The following is a 22,648-nucleotide window of genomic DNA, read 5'->3' as shown; positions in this document are numbered from 1 at the left end:
TTTAAATCCTTATTCTCAAGTGGCAGCAATGCATATAAAAAAAGAGATTTAAGATATAGTTTCCTGAACTCAGTTTTTATCCGATAAATCGGTAATTCTAGTACAAAAATGTTATCTCCATTATTGTACATGTATGTTAGTATTACATCGCACCTCCACAATGAAACACACTTTGAGAAATTGAATATATTATATTTTGTTAAAAACAGATTAGTACATAAAAATATATAAAAACTATGATAACAAAAGTAAAGAGAGTATAAAATAATATTTTGACTAAAAAAAGCACACAGCCTTTACAATTTCGATAAACTTATTGGAAAAGAGCTTAAAATAACACAGATGTTCAAATTGTTAATTTTGTTAGACTTCCAAATTACTAAAATTGTACTTAACATTTTTTTTTTGTAATTTTTTGTACGACTTAAAGCTGTATGTCGGAAAATGAAGTAAAAAGTGAACAAGTACACGAAATAACCGCACTTACGTATCTGATTTAATACTACTTCCACGAATCCATAGAACTGAATTTAAGTGTGTATTTCCGCTTGATTTCAAAACAGGACTAGATTCTCGAAATTTTGTCGAATAATTTTTGACGTCGTTAGTTTGTTAAAATGTCGTTAACTTTACGGTTCCTGTCGTGATTCTCGTAGGTGATGACAACTCCGTCGTGGTTCGGCTTCAACACGTCCGAATCGATGTTGAGTTTCTCTTCGACTTTCAAGTTTGGCGACAAGACCATGCTGCCGTGGGGGCCCTTGACGAGGTGCCCCACGTCCAACCCGACGTGCACCTCGTCGCCGAGGTGGTGATTGCGCCTCTTGTCCGCGTCGTGCTTGAAGTGCGCCGCCTCCAGGCCGAAGGTGCTCGGCAGGTTGTACTTCTTCAAGTCGCGCTCTATGTCGGCGTTGTTCTTCTGGCCCTGTCCGAAGCCGAAGTCTCTGTGTTTGGTCAGAATGTTCTGGTTCTTCTGGAACGTGGTCAAGACTTCCTTCAGGCGGCTCAGGTCGAGCTCCAGGTCTTCGGAGTTGTGGATGTTGACGAAATTCACGAACTCCATTAGGTTCTTGTCGCTCAGCTCGTTCTCCGAGCCCTCTATGATCTTCAACAGTTCGATCAGCTGGTTCTTGTCGTAGCTGATGTTGCTGTCGTCACCCTCGTTCTGGATGCTCTTCAGCAGGTTGATCAGCTTCGAGTTGAGTTCGTATCTCTGTTCGTTCGTGGTGTTGGAAAAGTCGAAGTGGAAGTTGAGGGGGCGTTTTTTGTTCGGGGCGAAATGCAGGAGTTCCGGCACTTCTTCAGTTTTCGATTCTTGGGAACGATTGGAGAATAGGTCGTGAGGCAATTCGAGAGTGGTTTGGTCGGTGATTTCGCAATCTTCTCGGTGGGTTTTCTCGCAGGACATGCACGAACATTTCAGAATTATTTGGACACGCTTTTGGAACGTTTTAGGACCTTCGCTGTTTTTGCTGTCGGCTTGTAAGGTGACCTATGAATCGACAATTATTATTAATTTCATTATTTGTTCGAATAGACAAGGTTAAATGTTAATTGTAGGACATCATTTCCGTTAATTTCTTGTACATACAACTATGGTGTAGGTACTTCAATTATTGTCATTTAATTTTTTTCATGTTTAACAAGAGAAAAAAATTGTAAGAATAATAATTTGTTTATAAATCATTTAAAGCGACTAGTCATTACGTTATGAATAAGTATAAGAAAATGTTGGGTTTTTCCAGTTTAACCCCCCCGCCCACATACTCAAGTTATTACATCCTTTCAAAATAATTTTTTCTTCGATGTTTTTTATTTCTTAAAAAATAAATAGCCAATGGCACATAAAAAAAACACTTGAATTTATTTGTGCGTCAAGTCAACGCATTTTTTTGATTAAGAATCGTTTGCTATAAATAGAAACAACGTAACTAGGAAGAGTGAGGATTAGTCTCATAGAAAACCTTTTCTTTATCAATCATTATCAATTTAGGCCAATCATATCCCTTTGTAGTTTATCGATTCGATGTGCTTTATTTCTTAAAAGACAATACATAATTGTTCGAAGTAAAATATCTAATGGTTGGTCCCACAGTTAATGTTGTCTTCACCAATTGAATATAAATACATCCTTTTACTTTGTGTATTGTTAAACTCATTTAGGAAAGATTACGGTGAGAAAATAAAAGGTTAATGAAACAGGAAACGTTTATTTTTCTGTTTTGATTAGATAATAACGATGCAAAACGGAATCAAGGTTAAACAGAGTGTTTAGTTTATATCCTTACTTGCCTTTTAATATTACAAATGACAGCTGAAGTACAAAATGGTATATTATGCAACGAGTACGGAAAAGTGGCAATTTCGCACGAGTGTGGAGAAATTGTAGCACGAGACGGAGTGGGGTGCAGCAGTCACACGAGTCAGAAATTCTTTTTGTGCATGTGTTACATATTATATTTTTTTCTATGATCATTTAAACGTCTTATCAATTAGAGACAGATTGACTTGTTCATAAAATATAATAGAGAATTCTTACGTATTTAATTTACTTTTTTTTTCTTGCAGCAGTAGATTCCTTCGTTGGGAATAAAATAGAATATCGCCAGGACAAAATATTGGTGATTATAAAAATTGCAACAATGAATGAAAAGCTAAATGTTTTACTTTTATCTCGGAATCAATGAGCTGTGTAAATAAAAAGAATTTCGAAAATTGTCTGGTCCCTTGTATTGATATGTAGGAGTTTTGGTACAGCCGATGTTCTACCAGGAACAGATCTGTAGAACGAGCGGGTCATAGAATAATGAAGGAATTGCGGAATATACATAATTCACTTCATATTGAGGATAATTATCTCATTTTTGCTTGATTTCTGTCAATGTTTATTTTAAAACTTGTCTAAATTTGTGTGCTTACGTTATTCGAGGAATTTTAAAATCCAAAGTTCACAAACAATGAAGATAAGAAACAGGTAAAAAAAGCCATTTGTTGCAGATTTATTATTTCTTGAAGGATAAATAAAGTGTCGCTGTAGACGCCAGTAAAGATAGTAAATTTCATTATTTGAAAAAAATACATTCCCGGAATTTATTAATTTTTATCAGTACCCCTTTTAGGGATTAGATAGGCTGTTATTAATTGTGTAGTTAGTTAGCAACATTAAACTGTTGATATAACTATACAGGGTGAAATCGATATACATCAAAATATTAAAACCCTAAGATCTTCAGACCATTTGTGAAAATCCCTCTGGATGAGGCCAGAAATGCCATGTACAGGGTGATTCAAGTTTTACCGCCCGCACAATAAACCCTATTAAAAAATTAGTAAAAGTTATAAAGCTTCAAATGTGTGCAATCAATTTTCTCTCATCACTTCATTCAGAGCCATCAAATTTCAAAAATCGATTTTTAACAAAAACAATTTTTTTTTTCTACACACTCATAATTCACAATTAATTTAAAGGCACATTTATGAAATTCGCATTACAAAAAATTATTAGTTTTTGAATTATTCCAATTTTAACATTAACAGGGAAAAATTACCAAGGTTTAAAACTACAGTGTGATAAATAAATACCTCATTGTTGGTAAACATCTGTTGACAACTTTTCTAGTAATTCTTAAACAACCCACGCCAACCTCTTTTGTGGAAGTGACCGCCCAATTTAATAAATCATAGCTAAACTTTGCACTTTAATATCAAATCCATTTATTTCAAGAACCGTTTGAAAGGACTTTCAGTGAAAAATTATATAAATTAATGTAGCGGTTATTAGATTAAAAAAGAATATTTACCTGTTTCATAAAAAAAAATTGAAATTTTTACAGACAGCTCTGCAGCGATACACAATAATTCCTGAATTTTTTGAGATTTTTAAATCGATTAGAAGTGGGTGTTTTCGCTCGGGCGGTAAAACTTGACTCACCCGGTACATTTTAAGCACAAAAGTTGAGTGCGCCACTGATATCAGGTTAGGAAGAATAGTACGATTAACAAGTTATCGAGTGCAAAGAAAAAAAAGCAAAAAGTTTTGTTATCGCGGGTACTAGTACCGCGTTTTCATTCATAGTATTCTTACACGTCTTTGCGGCTCTGTGTATTTCAAGTGTTTTTGCGCTATTTCATTCATATCAAGGTTTTGTGACTGTTTTTAAAACGTTTTTGCCGCGATTCATGTTTAGATTTATTAGAGCTTCCAGAAGCGTCCCGTTCGGGATGGAATGAAGTTAAATTGGACTTTATGAATGTAAAATGTTTAACCACATTTTAGGTTTATTCACTTATTGAAGACACTATGGTTTATAGTATTTTCAATTTGGTTGTAGGTCGTAAAATTTTATTGCATATTATGAGCAATTAACGGGCACAATGGTTGGGTTTGAAAAGGTTGGGAAGCGGCGCAAGCCATTTGCCGTACAATGCAAATATACAAAATGTACAATACAACCCTGCTTAAAATATTACCCGCTAGTGGTAAACTAGGATTTATAAGCTCGTTAAGATCTTTAACTTAAAATACCATAAAATTTTACGACTTACAACCAAATTGAGAATACTATACATACTATGATGCATTTCAGTTTCACCCTGTATACTAATTGTCGTGAATATTTCCAATAATCATTTTTATTTATGAAACCGCTTGGAAATAGGACATTATACTAAATATGTTGCGCTCAACAATGAAAACTGTTGTTAGAAGTGATTATTGTTTTAGAAAATTAATTAACAATAAATGCCAAAATGACCCTTTTGCACGCCATTGTTGATTGAAACATTAGCTTTACCAAAGTAGGAGTAATATTTTAAAACCTATCAAAAACAGTCACAACCTTTTGGAGTTGATAGTTTCCGTAAATTTAGGTTTAAAAAATGTAAGTTTTTCTGATAGGTGTGGAAAATCAGAAGCGCACGGACATGAGGGACAGGTAGAAATGCTGTTTGAATAACGCAACGCTCAGATACACAACAGCTGTATTTTTTTCAAAGAAAAAAAAGAAAAGCAATATAAAATAAATAATAATAAAAAAAAGAAAATAAGGAATGTATGAATTTAATAAACATTAATATTGAATTACAATTGTTAAATTTTTACTCGACACCTACTCAAGATAAGTATATTACCTACTACGGTAATTTAAAATAAATAATGTTCACCATTCCACATTCGTAAGAGAACAATAGAAAGTCATGGAGAAATAATAATTATAGGTTTGTTCACTTCTGTTCCACAAAAAATTTAAGTGAAAATCAATGAACGATTGTTAGACAAAAACATTTACTAACTAAAACAATTTAACAATATTTTACTAGATTCATTATTTAAATATAAAAGGGGACACAGCTTTCAGGCCAGATTTAGGTATTACAAATAATTTCCATCATTTGAAATGTGATCAAAAAGAAAACAAAACAGCAGGCGTTGCAAAATATCGGTCATGTCGTAGCGGAATTCTGTGCAAATAAGCGTTCAATGCATGGGCGTAGACAATTTGTGGTCTCAAACGCTACTTTATAATACATCCTTATGAATTTTAGACGTTGGAATTATAATTGTGCATTTTATTATTATTATCTGATAATGGAAAAAATGTATAAAATAAATAAGAGCAACATTTTACATTCGTAAGAATGCGTAATTTACCAGTTTCATTGCCAAACGCGACGCCACTAGTAAGCAGATTTTTCGCGGAAATGTCAAAGAAACGTCAACGATGTGCTATTGTTAACCTAGAAAACAACTTTTCGATTTCAGCAAAGTTTACATTTTATTAGAATATTTTATTTATTTAGAATATGTGGTAAAATGAGTTTTATCATTGAAGATAAAGAAGCATTAATTCATTTTTAATAAATTTTTCGAGAGGTAGGCAACCAATAAAACGACTGTGCGTAGCAAGTATACATACAGATGCATATGAGTTAAGCTAAGACGAACTTTTCGATAAAACAAACGATGAGGTAGCACTCTTGATTTCATTTGCTTTGTTTTTGTTTAGTAATGTTTGTGTAAAAATGAAATAACAATGTTTTTCGTTTCACTTTTCGACGAAAATGAGTCTATTTTTGCATACTCACGTGATAGCACTTTGTTTCCACCGGTTGACAGCTGTCGCAATATGGTCCAATTAGCTCGCCCGGTTCCGCCGGTTGTGTACTAGGTATGCTGTAGCTGTAGCACGCCCCTACGCACACGTTGTTATCAATCGTAACAGGTTCGTAGCCGGGGGAAGCTACCACTTGCTGGATGGGAGTGGTTTGGCACCAGGAGTACTTCTCCGGATAGAGAATTATGTTGTGGACCTAAAAAGCAAAGAGTGAATAGTGCTCCATCACGTAATTTGCATTTTTACCTTATGTTCTCGTTCAGCTAACGTAGCCGCTGCAGTTATAACGAAGAGGAACTGAATCAACATGGTGCACCTGTAAAATGTTTATGTTCCATTTAGTGATTCAGAATGTTCTGCTCAAGTTTTTTTTGTCAGGCCATAATAAGTGGTTGCTGTTATTTATTATGTTGCCGTAGATATCTACCGTTATGTCTGTTCTGTTCGAGACGTCTTAAATGAGTTCAAATATAAACGAAGGTATGATGTTTACGGCTTCGAAACGTTAATACGTTTCCCACGATTATGCACTTTTTTATGATTACTTTTTTAAACAAGATTTATGCATCTACTAAAACATGTGAAAGTTGACGATCATTGATTAGTTCCGAATAAACAATTATCTCTTTTATTAGCTTCTCAAATAGGTTAACATACCACGGTTAACATTATGCTCAAAAGCTGCACCGCAGCGCTTTCAAAACTTTAGACACAGTACGTCGCTTTGCATAAAATTAAAACACCTAGGAGTTCATCGATATAATTGAATTTTTCGCAGAAGAAAGAAAATAATGATCAAATTAAAAGCGTTCCAAATTAAAACGTTATTCTGTATTCAATAATGAGCAGCGAGTCATCCATCACAGTTTCTCTGTGACAGATGCTTGAATGATCACTGGCGTCCTATGGAATGTCATCCTAGACTTCTTGAAGTGCAAGTCGCAGATCATGTAGGTTGTTTTGGGATCAGGTAAATTACGCGAATACCAATCATATCCCACTCATTTTCAGTTGGCCGTAAGTAATGCCGGACGCAAAGATTACTGGCGCCAGGAGTGCGTTAGTTTCACTGCACCAATATTAAAAGTGCTTTTACAGAGTCGTAATCACTATTCGACATGGTGTCAATTATTTTGACTGATTTTCGAGAAGTCCCGGACTGAGCCGAACAAAAAACATTGGCGTCAAAGAGTTCACTTCTAACTTTACTGCTCGCAATAATTAGTGGTGCCAACTGATTGGCGCCAGGTGGGTTTTGGTGCCTCGAGATGCATCTAAATTAGTGCCAGTCGACTGGCGCCGCTAATCTTTGTATGGTGGTCGAAACACGAGATAACTCAAATTAATTTTCTCGTAGGTGCTCTGATGTAACTCTTGCCATGTGTGAACACGCATTATCTTGGTGGAATAGTAGTTGATTTAATCTCCTTAGATCAGGTAACGCACCAGACTCCAGTGCATTTGTTGCGTAACTGATTGCCTTTAAACTTCCACGTTATTGCACCCCAAACCACTACCCCTTATGTAAACCCCTTTATTTAAAGTTAACATGTTTTTGTGCGAATTCACCGATATGGTGTTACTGTATGGGGAAGCTTGGGCAAAGTGGCTGAAGAGCGTCGTTTGTTATATGGAACAATTTCTACAACGGGAAACTCCAGATTCGCGTACATTTACGACGATCATGAGAAATTTAGTTCTTCAGCTCAAGATTTGGGACGTCCAGGAAGTGAACGCACTTTTTGGAAACAGAACCATTGTAAAAGAATCAAGAACTATACGAAGACTTGCTTTACGTGTAGGTCTTTCTACATTTATTGTTTAACACACTCAGCAAGAAGGATTACATTCCTACCACTTCGTGGGGCATATGAAGCAGTTAGTGTACGCATCTTTGGTTAGTTAACATTACCAAAGAACTATCCACCGGTGTGACGCAAGAATACGAAAATAATCGTGAAAATCCAGCGATGATTGTGCAAGCCTGTTTCGAAACCGAGGAAGGCATTTTGAATACTTGTTACAGCTCTTTTATCACGTCAGGTCAATAAACTAACCTACCTTAATGCAAACTGTGTTAACACGTACGTTTCTTTTTATTGTTTTTATTTGAGTATTTTTCTCTACTTCATCAAGGATGATCGTGTAAACACATAGACGAGTCTGGGTTTTAAGATTCAAATGTGGTTTAATTTTATCTTTGATGCGGAGAGTTTTTGGGAAAAAATGATAAACAAAGATGTTGCTCAGTTTGAGGTGTTCTGTTGGTGGTTAAATTTTCTACGTGGGTTTCTGTACCATACTGTAAAACGAATGCTTTAACCGTTAGAAAAGAGTTTGTCAAAATATTTTCTTCAAAGGGAAACAAAATTATAAATAAAAATAAAAAGCCTTGGGTGTAGTCATCTCAAAGAGCTCCATAAGAAAAGCAATGTATTAGTCATTAGTCAATAGTAATATCGCGAGTGATGTCAAATTGTCGATAATTTAATTTTCTTGAGGACGCGAAGCGCACGAGAGAAAATTATGAGACAATTTAACATGCACGAGAGGATATTTTGGGAATTGGGAGACTATTTCCTGAGAAAAATTTAAATGGTAAGTCCAAATAAACTTTCTGTGTTTAAAAATTGGTTTTTCTTTAAATTTTTATGCGGTCGTTGACGGTCATGAGCTAAAAATAAAATATTACAGCTTTTTGATTGGCTTAAATTTTTCGAAGGAAATAGCCGTAGTAATCGCTGAAGAATCGTTTAATTTCCACAAAATGTTGCAAGTTGTATTCCTTATTGTTGCCACCAAGGACATTAATTTTTTCATTGAGGAGGGAGGTCTGCATAGTCCTAGTCAAAACCTTTGATGACAAAGAAAGCTTTCCTTGAGAAAAAAATTTGGTGTTAAGCGTAATATTGTTAGTGCCTCCTTAATTCATTTGTTTTCCCGTAAAAGAAAAGCAAAACAAGAAACCAATGATATTTAGACAGATTTACAAAAATAATCGTCTAGGTTAAGCTCTTTGTCGAGAAGAAAGATGCGAAGCTCAGCTACTCTGTACTCCTTTTTATATCCTTTTGAAAACCACTTTGGTTTCATCACTGCGGTCAGTTCTCACTGAAAAACACGACGATTTTTTTGAAGATCTCAATGCCGTTTATTGTGCTAGAGAGAGGCTGGTAAAATAGCAAGTATATATAAGGGGCTGCAACTAATGCTGACGCTGACGCATCACAAAGTTTTCAGAGTTTCTATTGTCCTTCGCCTGCTACACTCTTTTATGTTAATTCACAAGATATATTCTCGTCAATACTCATGGTTCTTCTTCTTAATTGTGTCATCACTCAACAGACACGGGAATTGTTTTCAAAGGCACTGAACTTTCAGAGCTATGAATGATTTTATAAATCTTCATTGCTGCAGGCGAAACACGATGTTCTTCTATCGTGTACGTTTTTTTGTTTCTTGCAATGAACACCGTAATGTCAAAAGCGGTTTTTAAAATGTCATCATTTAATTCTGCTGATTTCCTTTAAAAAAAAAAGATTTTATTTTTGAATTCACCATGCGCAGAATTCAAGCTTTGTCTTCATGGCTTTTAAAAATTACGAAGCCCCATTTCAAGTAAAATGAGTCATATATAAACTAGGCAAAAATGAATAGGGAATTCCCCAATTTTTCTTGAAAAGCAAAATAATGACCCCAATCCTCCCACGTATTCTTAAACTGTAGATAAATTTAAAACGTTACAAGTACTTGAAACGTTACTTTTAATGTGTATAGTTTCATATTTCATTACAAATTTTAAGCTGTTTTTGTAAGAAATTCCAAAATGGAAAAATTCCCTATTCATTTTTGGCTAGTTTATTTTAGATTTTTTAGATGTCTGCTGTTTACAACCTGATATAAACATCGATATAGATCTTGATGATTCCAAAGCAATTCTTGTTAAAAGAATTCTACCTCTTTTTTTTTTCTTTTTTTTTTCTACCTCTACATTGCAGTTCTCTTAAAACGCTCATTGGGAGGAATTTCTCGACGCAGTTGAGATTCGATTAATCATTAAAATCTGAAGTTTCTGGAGGAGCTACATAAACTTTATCTTTTAGGTAACCCCATAGCAAGTCGCACGGGCTTAGATCTGTAAATTTCACTATTGCGTCTAACATCTTTATTACAATGTCCTACTTCTGAAACTATTTTATCAATAAAAATGTTTATTGGGAATATTTACGACAATCGGTATACGGTTCAACGAAATTCACACATTTCCGTGCGTCCTCTATCCAAACAAATAAATCTGAATTAACAATTAAGCTATTTGCTTCCCTCTCCAAAATTAATTTCCATCATTTCAGGAATTTCTTATGAATCCTCAAAAAAAAAATCTCAAAGAAAAATTTACGTTGACATCGTTGCAAATATTCCGTCGTTAAACAACTGCTACATTCAGATTTTTTCCACGAATCCTGTTTTGTCATTTGTACAACAATTTACTTAATAATGAGATGCAAGACGTTACTTTTTTTCTGATGAGCCATAGTTTCACCTTTCTGGTTTCGTCAACTCTCAAAATTATAGAACTTGGTCAACATCTCCACAATGTCACTGAGGTCGCATTGCCTCCAATTAAAATTTGTGTTTGGATTGCAATGTCCCCAAGGCGAATTATTGACTCGATCTCTTTAATTAGACGCTTAGAGATACCAAAGACTCCTTCTTGAACCATTTATAAGTCAACTCAATGATGTGGAACTAAGAAACCGCTTTTTCCAACAAGATTCTGCTCACACGGCACGAACAACAATTAACTATCTATAAGATTTTTTCCCAGGCTGATTGATTAGTGTAGGACAGTGGCCAAGCCGATCACCGGACTTGCCTCCTTTTGATTTCTTTATGTTCCCCCATTTAAAAACGTGGTGTCTAGATGTTCGATTAATACTTTGCAAGAACTACAACAAGCTTACCAAATGTGACACGTAAAATATTTTTAACAACTCAACGAATTCACGCCCCCCTTTTAAGTGCCTACGCCTATGTCTCTGGTCAAACACGGAATTGCCACCATTTCCAATAAATGAAAAAACTATACATCTATAGTGAAATTTTTTTAATAAACAATTGTCAGTGTCAAAATGAAGTAAAAAACCATACTGTACCACCCTAAAATTTGGACATATGGACCAGCTGTATAACAATTTGACACCAAATCTTGGTTAAGGTTATGTTCACTTCACTTCCCGTACCTTTCTTCCGTAAATTCATTTTCAAAACAAATTTAATGAAAAATCAGGAGAAACCTTTATGAATTTGAAATAAACTCTCGCTCGTTAGGGCGCAGGCTCAGTTACATAAAAAAATGTTGACACTCAATGTGACCAATCGTATTATCATGAAAATCACAGTTTGGCTGATACCAACAAGACAACGTTTTGACAATTGTTTATTAAAAAAATTCAACTATACCTACTCTATAATTTATGTAGTCATTTGGTACTTATAATTTAGTGTTCAGTTTAAAAAGAAAAAGTACATTATTTACGATTTTTGGGGATTCTCGGAAAAAAAAACTTTCAAATGTATAGTATACTGTACATCAAATAAAAGCACTATCCATAAGCTTCAAAATAATATCCAAGCCATGAATTTCAGAGATTTTTTATAAATGGCGTTTTAGTTTTAAGTGATGCTTGTTGGTCTGGAAATTTTCAGTAATCTGCACCATTCTAGAAACGCAAAAATTGAATAAACCAAATTTTTCATATAATAAAAACATGTTCCAATGAGATTACTATTGTATCCACTACTGCCTTTTTTTTGTTCTCTACTAGAATCGTGTCACAATAAAAAGCGTGATAATTTCTGATTTTATGAACGATTTTTTCACGTTAATGACATTTAGTGATCCTGTTATAAAACATAAAAAAGCCAATTTCTTTGATGGAAGAAAATTACACCTTTGATTTTTCTAGTTACTTGAAAAAACAAAATATTCTAAAACTTTCAATCTTGTTAATTGTATATAATTTCTGATAATTGCAGTTATCAAGAAAGGTCAACAGACTATTACATAATAGTTTCTGTTTTTAAAAATTTAGATACGCAGAAGGTCTCGTGACATGCATTCGCATGTTGTAACATATTATTTACTTCAAACTACAAAAAATTCACATTATAAATGATATGTAATTAGTTTTTAACAAATTAACACCAGCCACTTAAAAGTAACATGTTTACTATAAATTCATGAAATTATTATTTCGTCCTGATAACAGATATCAAATACAGCGTCAATCATGCTGGTTTCACCATAAAGGACTGAAACTTGCATTTATGAAATGACAATGCAACTGGAAAAAATAAGAATACAATCACTTCTATGACTAATTTGTAGACAGCAAATAGGTAGCACATTCTTCTTAAGAACTTAAGTCTTGTTTTACTCAGCGGCAGATTAAAAGTTCTTAGTGCCCTACGCTATGTTAATCAAAGTGTCCCTTTTAATTGATGTAAAGAAAGGCTTAATTAAAAATATAGGTTATATACAGGTGTCCCAAAATGGGCGCACTAACTACTTACTACCTTATCGAGGGTGTTTAAATGTACAATCGCGGCGATCCAAAAGTGAACGATAGTTTGCGAAAATTTCCGTATTTTTCGTTAGATTAAATTAAGCTGTATTCATTGGCGTTCGTCCAGGAAGAAGATACAAGTCTTACTGCAATGTAATTCTCTCGCCACAGCAGCCAACAACCAATTTTCTCCTAGCTTCGCTATAGCACTGGCCGTCTAAATCGGAGTGAGATGTCGTGGCATTTTAAAAAATACTTTTAATAATTTTTTTAACGCTAGTGTCAAACTGTGACATTTTAGGACGCCTATGATTTAAAGTGAAAATCAAACTATGAAATAAAAACGTTCACTTTTGGATGGCAGCGATTGTACTGTCGTGAGCAATAAATTTTGGTCGCCAATGTCATTTCAAAATTTGGTTAGATTGTCACAGATTTAAAAAATTTCCCTGCTTAATTATGCCCACGTCAACAAAGTGTCAAAAAAAATGACAATTAATATCATACAACATGATAGGTTATGATGTTTACGACTGTTTTACAATGGAGCATTTTCGATTGCGTCAAAGAATGACCTTGACGACCAAAATTTATTGTTCGCGACTGTACTATTGCGAGCAAAAAAAGTGGGACATCAAACTTCTGTCAGTTTTGAAAAATTCGATGCAGTTCAAGCTTTACTGTCATTTTGTCTTTGATTAAATTTGACACTATTCTAGCTGACAGTTTAAAAATTTATTTTATACTGATAAAGGTAAATTTGGATTGATACTTTGCATTAAATAAATATTCACTACGTGCTTACTTACACTCATTCCCTACAACCTACAATACGTAATGACAACGTCAATCAGTTCAAAGTAGGGTTAGAAACAGATAAGGGTCAATTCACAGTAAAAATTAAGACAGTGATGTTGATGTCCCACTTTTTTTTGCTCGCAATAGTACATGAAAAAAATATGGAAAAAAATTTTCAGGCAAAGAAATAAAAAAATAGTATATACACCAAGGTGGAGAAGTTCATGATTATAGCCAGAGCGCCAAGATTAGAGCCCGATGCGCGCCTAGGATTGTAAGGCGCGAAGGCTATACCACCGTGGTTTATATCCTATTTTTTTCACTACTAGATACCTACATACGTTAAAACCCTTTCTGATAATAATTATTAATCAAATTATTTTGTCTGATGCGACGATCCGAGTTCTCATTTTTGAACGGTTGCTATGAATATCGTTGCTAAGTGACGGCTGTTCATTATTGACCTTGGTTAATAATGAAAATTATTATTAACCTAGGGAGAGAAATTCTACTTCTGGGGTCGGGTCTAAAGTCAATAATGACGCCTTTTGAGACTAGTAGTGAAAAAAAACCAATTATTCAATTAACGATAATACAATGTATACAACAAAAATATACTCGTACATCATTACCTTGCAATGTTGCCGTAGTGGATTTAAGATAATTTTTACGATTTTCAAAATTTTGAAAAACGTTCAGTTACAGTACCTTTGTCAGGAATGTACCGAATAATAAAAGCTAATGGCCGTGACTACCGATAAAACAAACACTAAAAATGTTATGGCTGGTGAAATATACTTAAGACATAATAGAACACAATATAAAAACATAATAAACATGATAATTGGCGCCTCTAGATAGCCTTATGGGTAATCCGCCTCTGGTTAATAATACTAAAGCCATTTAAAAATTTGAAAATCATATTTAGTCTTTAACTGGGAGTGTAACCATTACGAGCGTCCAGTGGCGTAGGTGCGTAACATTGGAAGGGTTATTAATGTGAAATTGACAATGAAAAAAATGCCAGAAACACCACTGGTAAACCAACTTTCCTTATTCTGAACTTGGACTCATCCAAACTAGTCTTTATACTAGGTTCATATCTTTAGATAATACTTAAAAAAATTGAGATATTAAAAAAAAAATAGAGGGTAAGATCATTCTCGTTGTTAAATTCTTGAAAGAAGTACACATAGACTAAATAAAAGAACAAAACACTCTCTCAATGAAATGCAATTTATTGCATACGCTAATTGAAAAAAACATAGATTACTCACTGAATATTTTATTATCGCCACTTTCGTTTACTTTTTATTTTATCAGTTTGCGTCAATGTCAGAAAACATTGTCACAATTGACATCAGTCGTTTTTGCAACGTTTCCTTTTGCGGTTAGATAATTTTGCACCTCAAACCGGCATCAACTCGATGAAACTAGTAATAAAAATAGTCAAGTCGAGTTAAAAAATATCAGTGAACATTCTTCGCCGTTTCTTCAAGGCCAGTACATAATAATATGGTTTTATACCAACAATTAACGTTTAAAAAACAACAAAAAACACGTTTAATGTCTCCGAAGTGATGTAATTCCCGTTCTTGTTTTTCGCATCCGACCAAAGATAGTCAGATGGCGCATCTGTTTTTCGAAAATGCATCATATCTGTTCGGAAAATAAAGACTGTTACTGAATTCGTCTTGACCATTCAGCATTTCGAAGGCCCACTTAAGTAAATACGGCCAATAAATAAATGTTGGGCTATAAAACACTTCCACAGACGTAAAAACACACCTGTAGGCGGTTTATCTAAGAAATTACGTCACCAAACTCTCAACAGGTAGGTCATTCACACATCCTCAGCCGCTTTTCATTCATAATTTCGACCGGAGGAGCGGTACTCTCACTCCCAAACCCACGAAGAAAAAAGTATGACCATCGGCGCGATCACGTGACGTTTGATTTTTACGCCAGCTGACGAGTTTCCAATTGAACTAGTTTACCTTCAACGTCTCTTTGTGCGCGTCTAATTTTTAACCGAACCGAAACGGCCCTAACCGGAAATTGGGCCAAATCCTGATGCGCCCGCCCCTGTCACGCCAATTCGAACCAGCGGCCGAGGATAAGTCACTTCCGAAAAAACTGCGCCTGCTGCTACTTACGCATCAATCGGGGGTGGCCTGGGAGGAGGGCTCGCGGTCTCTTCGTCCACTCTTCAGCTCTTCTGATTTGCTCCTTTGGGCTCTGCCGTCGCACTGCAAGACGCGAAACTATTCGTTCTCCTTACAACATTTAAATCAAGATAGCTAGTGAAAGGTCACGAAACAACTGAGAATCTACTTGTTCTTGTAAGGTAACTTGATCTCATAACACCTGTTCGATTGCGACGCGGGAAATTCGAATTTCTCGTCTCTCTCATCTGGAACAAGGACACGTCTCACGTGGGAAAATAATCATGTATAAAATAATAAAATTTATTAGCGCATCTATGTCGATTACAGGAAAATAAAAAATATCTTTACAATTCCTCGAAGAAGGCCACACGAGATTTCGTCGATCCCGACTTGCTCTTCTTCAACGTGGAATATTTATTCTCGCCTAGCTTGACTTGCTCGCTGTGCAATTGGTCAAACTCGGTTTGCTTGTCGGCCACCTTCAAGACGGCGATTTCGGTTCGGAGCTCTCGGAGTTGGTGTTGAAGGTGTTTTTGCTTCTCCAAGCAAAATCCTCTGAAGTTGAAATACGTTAAAAAAAATCACACAAAGCTACAACCTCCCGAACCTCTCTTTTTCGATCTCCAGAGACAGCTGATCCGTATCCGCATTGGCTAAATCGTAGGCGTTAAGTGTGAGGTTAAGGTCCGGGGAAGTCCCGACGTCTCCGTCCAGGAGGGACAAGTCCGTACCCAAACAAGGACTTAATGATGTAGAGTATAACGTAGTAACGGACTGGAAATAATTATTCTGCCTGAGATATGTTGCTTTATAACACATTCTAAATATGAGCAACGCTACTAATTACTAATTGAAGCGTGTTTTGAATATTTACGAGGATTTCTCCAATGCAAGACTAATTTAAACTAAACGTTTAGTATTACTTCTACGATTACCAATATAATTATTGCATACAGAATATTCGTCTGAGGTTTCTATACTATATTCTGGGCTACCACAACTTTATTCTTTCCTTTACTTCATTAGATCGGCGTTTCTTAATTCTTACCCTTTTTAAAGTTACATATTGCTCTGAAGTATTTATTCATGCATAAAAATAGAATATAAAAAAAAAAAAACGTAGAAACGATTTCAAAATATTTCATGCCAATAAAATTGTACCGTTTAAAAAAAATTTGCGCCAGCCGAAAACAAACTAGCTATGTAATACCACTTTTTCAGATAAACGAAGACGATTTCTTGTTATTTAAATATACCAAAAATGGTGTCACGTTTTTGTCGTCCAATGGTCTCTTCAGTTCTGTGTCAGATAATCTAGAATTCCAGATGTTATAACACCTTATTTTCTTCTCTTCTTTATCTATTAATTCTTGCAAGGAACTTAATTTCTTATTTGGCAATATTATTCTTTACATATATGGTGTATTTATCTTTATTGCATTATAGTTTATTGGATAATAAAATATTGCTATTATATAAAAATCTCAAACGTTGACTGATAACGTCAAGTTCTGTTAACCGAGGTCTTGTCCGAAAATCATTGATTTATAACAGAAAAAAAGGCACGATTGGTGTCACGGTAATGGATTAGTCTCGTGGACCAATTTTTGTCCAATAAAAACAAGTTTTTTTAAAGTGGTTTTTGTGGTAATCAGTGCGTGCGTTTTTATCCGAGATGTGCATCTTGCACCTAAAGTACAGTGGTGGGAGGTATTGTGCTATAGGTGGCCGCAGAAATTGTAACGAAACAACGTTATGTTACTGGCCGTGGGGGTTGTGTTTTACCAAAACTACAATTCGAATACTATCCGATCCTTCTTTTGACAAAGATGTTCTCCGAGTCGTCCAATCAAAGTCTCGATCTCGGTCCAATTGAAAATCATTGGCCTGAATTTGGGAGCGGTGCCAACTGGAAAAGATTATCGGAAAAATTGCCAAAGTGTGATCGACGCTCGCAAGTTTTTTTTATTAAATACCGAAATTTGCTCCATGTCTTTTTTCTTATTGTTCTATTTGTCATTTAATAACTTTTTTTTATCTTTTGAAACCACAACGTAACAGTTAAAAATATCTAATTTGCATTTAACTTTTTTTAGAACGGTAGGACTACAAATGACTGAGAAGAAATCATCAATACAAATTATGTAATACATCATTTGCAACAAAATAAACTCTTGTACTTTCTGTGCGTTACTCTTTCTTTTCTAATACGAGTATGTCACTGCTTTGTTGTGTTCTGTTAATTGTTTTGTAAATTAATACGGTTATGCGTATTTAATTTCAAAATTTAAAAATTCTTGTTAATAGTTTCCAGGATTTGAACGTTTTTTGGAAACAATCTAGTTTAGCCTGCGACCTCAAATCTTCACGAAAATTTGTAAAAACCCCTTATTTTCTTTGCGGGCATTAAGAATTAGTAACATAAGCTCAATTAATCGAAAAAAAATATATAAAATTAATTCAACACACCTAACCTTACATTCTCACAGTCACTAATATTCAAAACGGTGGTTGTACTTACAATAGTCGAACACGCTCCTTGTTATTTCACGAAATAATAAAGAAAATAGTTCCGGTACAAGTTAATGCACAAAAGAGAAAAGAAACTTACATTTTTATTAAATTCCAAATGAAATTTTCAAACTATGCGAGTCGGGGAATAATATCACTAGGCTGCCAATTGCAAAGAAATAATAACCCTAGCTTTTTTACTGCTTTCATTGAAATAAATTGTCGATACTTTACTGTTACACCACCACTAAAAATGCAAAAAGACAACCAGCTCTTTCACGCTCGCTTATGACGGTTTTAATTTTAAATAGCTAATTTACTTTCATATTTTTTGGGCGATTGGTAGCATCGATTCAAATTTCGAAGTTTTGACATTTGAAAAATTTATTTACAATCAGGCGTAATTATAAGATTGTTCACCCAACTCCGGATTGTTTAGAAATTGTTGCTGTATTTAAGTTGAATAATACAAAATGAAAATTCGTCCATTACTGTGTAACTAAGGTTATGTTCATTTTGTTGATGCTTTTATAATTTTTTGTAGTAAAACGAATTTACAAATCGCTTCTAAATTTGTTTACATCGCAGAAAATCGGAGCAGAATTTGATGTGCTACCAAGTAGTGGGACTCAACCAAGGCAAGAATTTAAAAAAACACATAAATGTACAACTTTTGAGGCTCCTGTAACTGCAGAGCCCCAGGCTGATGCCTCAAGCCTCATTTTTCATAAAGGTTGAAGCTTACTGCTTTCAGCTTTTACCTTTATAATTTCCTTCTTTAACAACCAACCCATAACTTAATAATCTGTAACTTGTCTTTTTATTAATTATCATTATCACATCTGCAGTTTACCACCTCTTAAAGCCACGGTAACTCGTGGGCCACAATAACTGCATAACTCAAAAAAAAAACCGCCATTTTGGAGTTACTACAGCGCCCAGTAGCTACAACATTGGCATATAAATGTTGGATCGCCAAATAGCAGAAGTGAGTGATACTTTTTAATTACCTCAGAATCAACAAAAATAAAGCTCCAGAAAAATATCAAATGATGTTTTTGGAAAATACAAATGCGTGTCATAAACTTTACACTATTTGACTCGATTTGACCTGGTATCGCAGCGCCAACGGCAAAACGGCAAAACTGCCAATGTCACTCCATTGTCTTCAAATTTCCTTGTAGTCAACCGAATACCGCAACTATTCCGTTTGTTACTGTCAGAAGTGTACAAAATAAATAAAAATAATTACTGAGATTGGACTGGCCGTCGTCGATCCAGTGTACGATTCTCGACTTAAAAAATCCAACAACTTTTCTTTGGCATGCTTCTCGGCGGCCCTCGCCCTCAACAGCTCCTCTTTCAGTCGGTTCGCTTCCGCCGCGCGTCTTTCGGAATCCTCCACCAGTCTGGCAGTCAACAGTTCGGCTTCGCGCGTTTTCCGCTCCAAAGTCACTTTCTCTTCTTCTTTGCGCATGGCACTTAAGCGCAGACGCGTTATTTCCTGCTCCGCTTCCGAAGCCTTCTGACTGAGAAGAATCGCTTCTTCTTCGGCCACGCGGCTTTTTTCCGCTAGCAAATCAGCACTTTCTTCTGAACGTTTCTGCAAAAAATCGCGTGTCCAACAACTGAAACCAAATTTATTCGATTGTGACAATTACCAGTGCTTCGTTTGCCAGTCGGATTTCTTCCTGGTACTGCAGTAGTCTTTGTTCCATGTTGGCTCTGTCCCTTTCCGCTTCCTCTCTCAGCTGTTTTTCTCTAGCTAACCGATTTCTCTCGATCTGGCGCCTCTGCTTTTCCTCCTTGGCGGCGGCCTTCATCTGTTGCAATTCCATAGAGTCCGGCTTTCGTCTCCTCATAAACAAGTCATGGTTTCCCATACACAAATCCAGGATCTAGTCAAACGCACAATAAAAAACAAACTGAAATAAATACACAACTGACAAACCCACCAACTTGTTCATCCTGACTTTTTGGCTGAAAAAGACGAAATTCGGGGAATTCTTGTCTACAGGTTTGATAATAAATTTTTTATCGTCAAAACTAATATGTCTGATTTCGGCCCACGTGAACGTAGTTTTTGGTTGCAGTTTATTCTCCTTTTCGTAAATATTTAAGCCGAGGGGAGTGACACCTAGCCACAATTCAGTCTCTTTTTTGTTCGTGATTGGAAAGTAATTGACACCGTACATGTCAAGGTCTTGAGCTATTTTTAAATATTCCATCTCCGCCTCATCCCTTGACATGCCTCGGTGATCTGAATACCACACCCTTATCCTTTCCTCCCACATGTCTAGAGTCATTTGATATTGATCGATCACTCTCTGAGGTAACAAATCTTCGTTGGCCAACATTCCCGGTTTGTACGTATCTAAATCAAAATCTCCAAACTGGATTTATGTTAGATTGTACAATAAACACAACACACCTAATATTACCTTCGCTTGAACAGCGTAACTCGCCAGTAAAACCGACGCTTCTGGCGGGCAATACACGTCCATGGACAGAATGGCTTGCTTCACTTGCAGGAAAAAATAGTGTTTTGTCACTTCTTGAACCAACTCTTCAGCAACCTCTTCCGGGTAGAATTTCGCAAAGAACATGAACGACACCGTACTTTGGGGATCTTTTTGGATACTTTGGTCTTGTACTGCAAGTAATGACTGCATTATATTGCACATTGACCACGCTTTGCACGATTTGTCACACCTTTTTTGTCCAGCTTTAGCCACGAGATAAATCCCTTCGAATCTTCATATTGGAGTCCGAAATACCACGTTTCTCGCAGTCCTATAGTTCGACAAACCAATTCAAACAAGTCTCTACCGGTTGCTCGCCACTGCGATACAAATATTTGCAAAAACACCTAGATTTAACGATGCAAACTTACTTGTAAGTTAAATTCGAGTTCTGCGTCCAAGGTGCATACTTTTACCGGGAAACTCTTCTCCGATTTCTTTTTCCTAAACGGTGACATTTTCTCTAACATAATCCCGTTTGATTGTAACAATTATCTCATCATTTAAACATAAAACAATAACAATAACAAATTATAAGGCACTGGAACATTCTCGGGTTATGACACCGCTTACAGATGTCAATCACGAGAGGTACCAATCCAGGTACCAACCTGACGCCAAAAATACACCAAATTTATGGCACAGTTTTTGACTTTGATCGAGCTGCTGACTCTTGATTACGTAAATGCATAATTTCTTACATTGATTTCTATTAATAGACCCTCTAATAAATTACAGATTTAAGGTTTTGTGGATCTGCAACACTTAGAATGATAAATACAGCCGTAATGAAATAATGTTAAAATCAGGTGAAAAAATCCTTTTTTTAGCAACAAGGAGTTTTGTGTCTCAACCTCAACGTAGCGAATTTGTTCCAAAACATGCCCCTGTTGTAACCGACGACATAAAATCGTTGGAGCGTTTTATTGATGATCATCAAAAAATTTTAATTCTTACTGGAGCAGGCATTTCGACAGAATCAGGTAATAAAGTATTTTTTATAGTTACCTGACGTTTGAAATGAATTTGTAGGGATTCCTGACTATAGGTCGGAAGATGTGGGTTTGTACGCTCGGAGCAACCACCGCCCCATTCAGTACCAAGACTTTCTCAAATCGGCGAAAGTGCGACAGAGATATTGGGCCCGAAACTACATAGGCTGGCCAAAATTTTCCCAAAGCAAACCTAACATAACCCATTTCATAGTGCAATTCTTAGAAAACACTGGAAAAGTCACTTGTGTGGTCACTCAAAATGTAGACGGTTTACACTCGAAAGCTGGGACAAAGAACGTTATAGAACTTCACGGGACAGCGTTCAGGGTTATTTGCCTTGAGTGTGGAGTGAACTATGACCGACACTACATCCAGAAAAAATTATCTGAGTTGAATCCCACCATACAAGAATATTCACAAGTTATTCGACCCGATGGGGACATAGAAATCTCTCAAGTAACCCTCGAAATATAGAGTCACACAATTTAAATTGCTCTCATTTTTAGGATAAAATAGAGAACTTCCAGCCTCCGTTTTGTGAGCATTGTGGGGGCATCCTTAAGCCTGACATAACATTTTTTGGTGACAATGTTCCTAAGGGTCGTGTTGACAGTGTTCGACAATATGTAAATGACAGTGATTCAGTTTTAGTGCTAGGTTCAAGTTTGACAGTTTTCTCTGGGTATCGAATAATCCTGCAAGCATCTGAAGAGAAGAAAACTATAGGAATTGTTAATATTGGACCCACAAGAGCTGATAAACTGGCGACTTTAAAGATTTCAACTAGGTGTGGCGATATTTTGTCCAAGATTATATAAGCAGTGCTTGTGTGAATTAATTAGTCAATTAATTAAGACTATTAAGAAGTATTTCAGTACAGATTGAAATATATAAAAGGATGAAAGTTCCAAATTAATGTTTTTTAATCTCAAACCGGAATATTTGGATTATTATGAAATTCTTTAACGAGTT

The 22,648-nt window shown here is 35.5% G+C and overlaps 3 protein-coding genes across 5 annotated transcripts; 1 reads left to right on the top strand and 2 right to left on the bottom strand.

Moving 5' to 3' along the window:
* Positions 1-171: 171 nt before the first annotated feature.
* Positions 172-15,798, bottom strand: LOC138128007 (uncharacterized). 2 transcript variants are annotated; one of them, XM_069044195.1, is made up of 4 exons: positions 15,637-15,798; positions 6,360-6,429; positions 6,085-6,309; positions 172-1,492 (listed from the first exon to the last, which is right to left on the bottom strand). In XM_069044195.1, the coding sequence occupies exons 2-4, from the start codon at positions 6,420-6,422 to the stop codon at positions 605-607; spliced, it is 1,176 nt and encodes a 391-aa protein (XP_068900296.1). In that variant the 5' UTR covers positions 6,423-6,429; positions 15,637-15,798; the 3' UTR covers positions 172-604. The 2 variants fall into 2 exon arrangements, with proteins under 2 accessions (XP_068900296.1, XP_068900297.1); XM_069044196.1 differs by lacking the exon at positions 15,637-15,798 and adding an exon at positions 14,758-14,898.
* Positions 15,799-15,932: 134 nt separating this feature from the next.
* Mer (ezrin/radixin/moesin family protein merlin) lies at positions 15,933-21,195 on the bottom strand. 2 transcript variants are annotated; one of them, XM_069044189.1, is made up of 8 exons: positions 21,053-21,195; positions 20,872-21,001; positions 20,591-20,812; positions 20,115-20,533; positions 19,821-20,057; positions 19,412-19,762; positions 16,256-16,422; positions 15,933-16,203 (listed from the first exon to the last, which is right to left on the bottom strand). In XM_069044189.1, exons 1-8 carry the CDS (start codon positions 21,149-21,151, stop codon positions 15,993-15,995), a joined length of 1,836 nt encoding a protein of 611 aa, XP_068900290.1. In that variant the 5' UTR covers positions 21,152-21,195; the 3' UTR covers positions 15,933-15,992. The 2 variants fall into 2 exon arrangements, with proteins under 2 accessions (XP_068900290.1, XP_068900289.1); XM_069044188.1 differs by having other exon boundaries at positions 20,115-20,552; positions 20,601-20,812.
* A 29-nt stretch (positions 21,196-21,224) lies between these two features.
* LOC138128010 (NAD-dependent protein deacylase Sirt4-like) lies at positions 21,225-22,588 on the top strand. Its single transcript, XM_069044199.1, has 4 exons — positions 21,225-21,362; positions 21,427-21,664; positions 21,714-22,132; positions 22,183-22,588. The coding sequence occupies exons 2-4, from the start codon at positions 21,478-21,480 to the stop codon at positions 22,492-22,494; spliced, it is 918 nt and encodes a 305-aa protein (XP_068900300.1). The 5' UTR covers positions 21,225-21,362; positions 21,427-21,477; the 3' UTR covers positions 22,495-22,588.
* The last annotated feature ends 60 nt before the right edge of the window (positions 22,589-22,648 follow it).

Source organism: Tenebrio molitor, chromosome 4 (assembly GCF_963966145.1).
Source record: "Tenebrio molitor chromosome 4, icTenMoli1.1, whole genome shotgun sequence".
Taxonomy (NCBI): domain Eukaryota; kingdom Metazoa; phylum Arthropoda; class Insecta; order Coleoptera; family Tenebrionidae; genus Tenebrio; species Tenebrio molitor.
Note: the sequence above shows the minus strand (reverse complement) of the source record. Positions and strands in the feature narration are given on the sequence as shown.

Excerpts from the sequence above, each read along its gene's own strand:
- LOC138128007 (XM_069044195.1), bottom strand. The coding sequence starts at position 6,422 with ATGTTGATTCAGTTCCTCTTCGTTATAACTGCAGCGGCTACGTTAGCT. Across the intron at positions 6,310-6,359 it reads TAGCTGAACGAGAACATAAG|GTCCACAACATAATTCTCTA; the intron begins GTAAAAATGCAA and ends TTTGCTTTTTAG. Across the intron at positions 1,493-6,084 it reads TGGAAACAAAGTGCTATCAC|GTCACCTTACAAGCCGACAG; the intron begins GTGAGTATGCAA and ends GTCGATTCATAG.
- Mer (XM_069044188.1), bottom strand. The coding sequence starts at position 21,151 with ATGTTAGAGAAAATGTCACCGTTTAGGAAAAAGAAATCGGAGAAGAGT. Across the intron at positions 19,763-19,820 it reads GACTGGCAAACGAAGCACTG|AAACGTTCAGAAGAAAGTGC; the intron begins GTAATTGTCACA and ends GATTTTTTGCAG. Across the intron at positions 16,423-19,411 it reads CGACGGCCAGTCCAATCTCA|TCCGTTACTACGTTATACTC; the intron begins GTAATTATTTTT and ends AATTATTTCCAG.
- LOC138128010 (XM_069044199.1), top strand. The coding sequence starts at position 21,478 with ATGTTAAAATCAGGTGAAAAAATCCTTTTTTTAGCAACAAGGAGTTTT. Across the intron at positions 21,665-21,713 it reads AGGCATTTCGACAGAATCAG|GGATTCCTGACTATAGGTCG; the intron begins GTAATAAAGTAT and ends ATGAATTTGTAG. Across the intron at positions 22,133-22,182 it reads GGGACATAGAAATCTCTCAA|GATAAAATAGAGAACTTCCA; the intron begins GTAACCCTCGAA and ends TCTCATTTTTAG.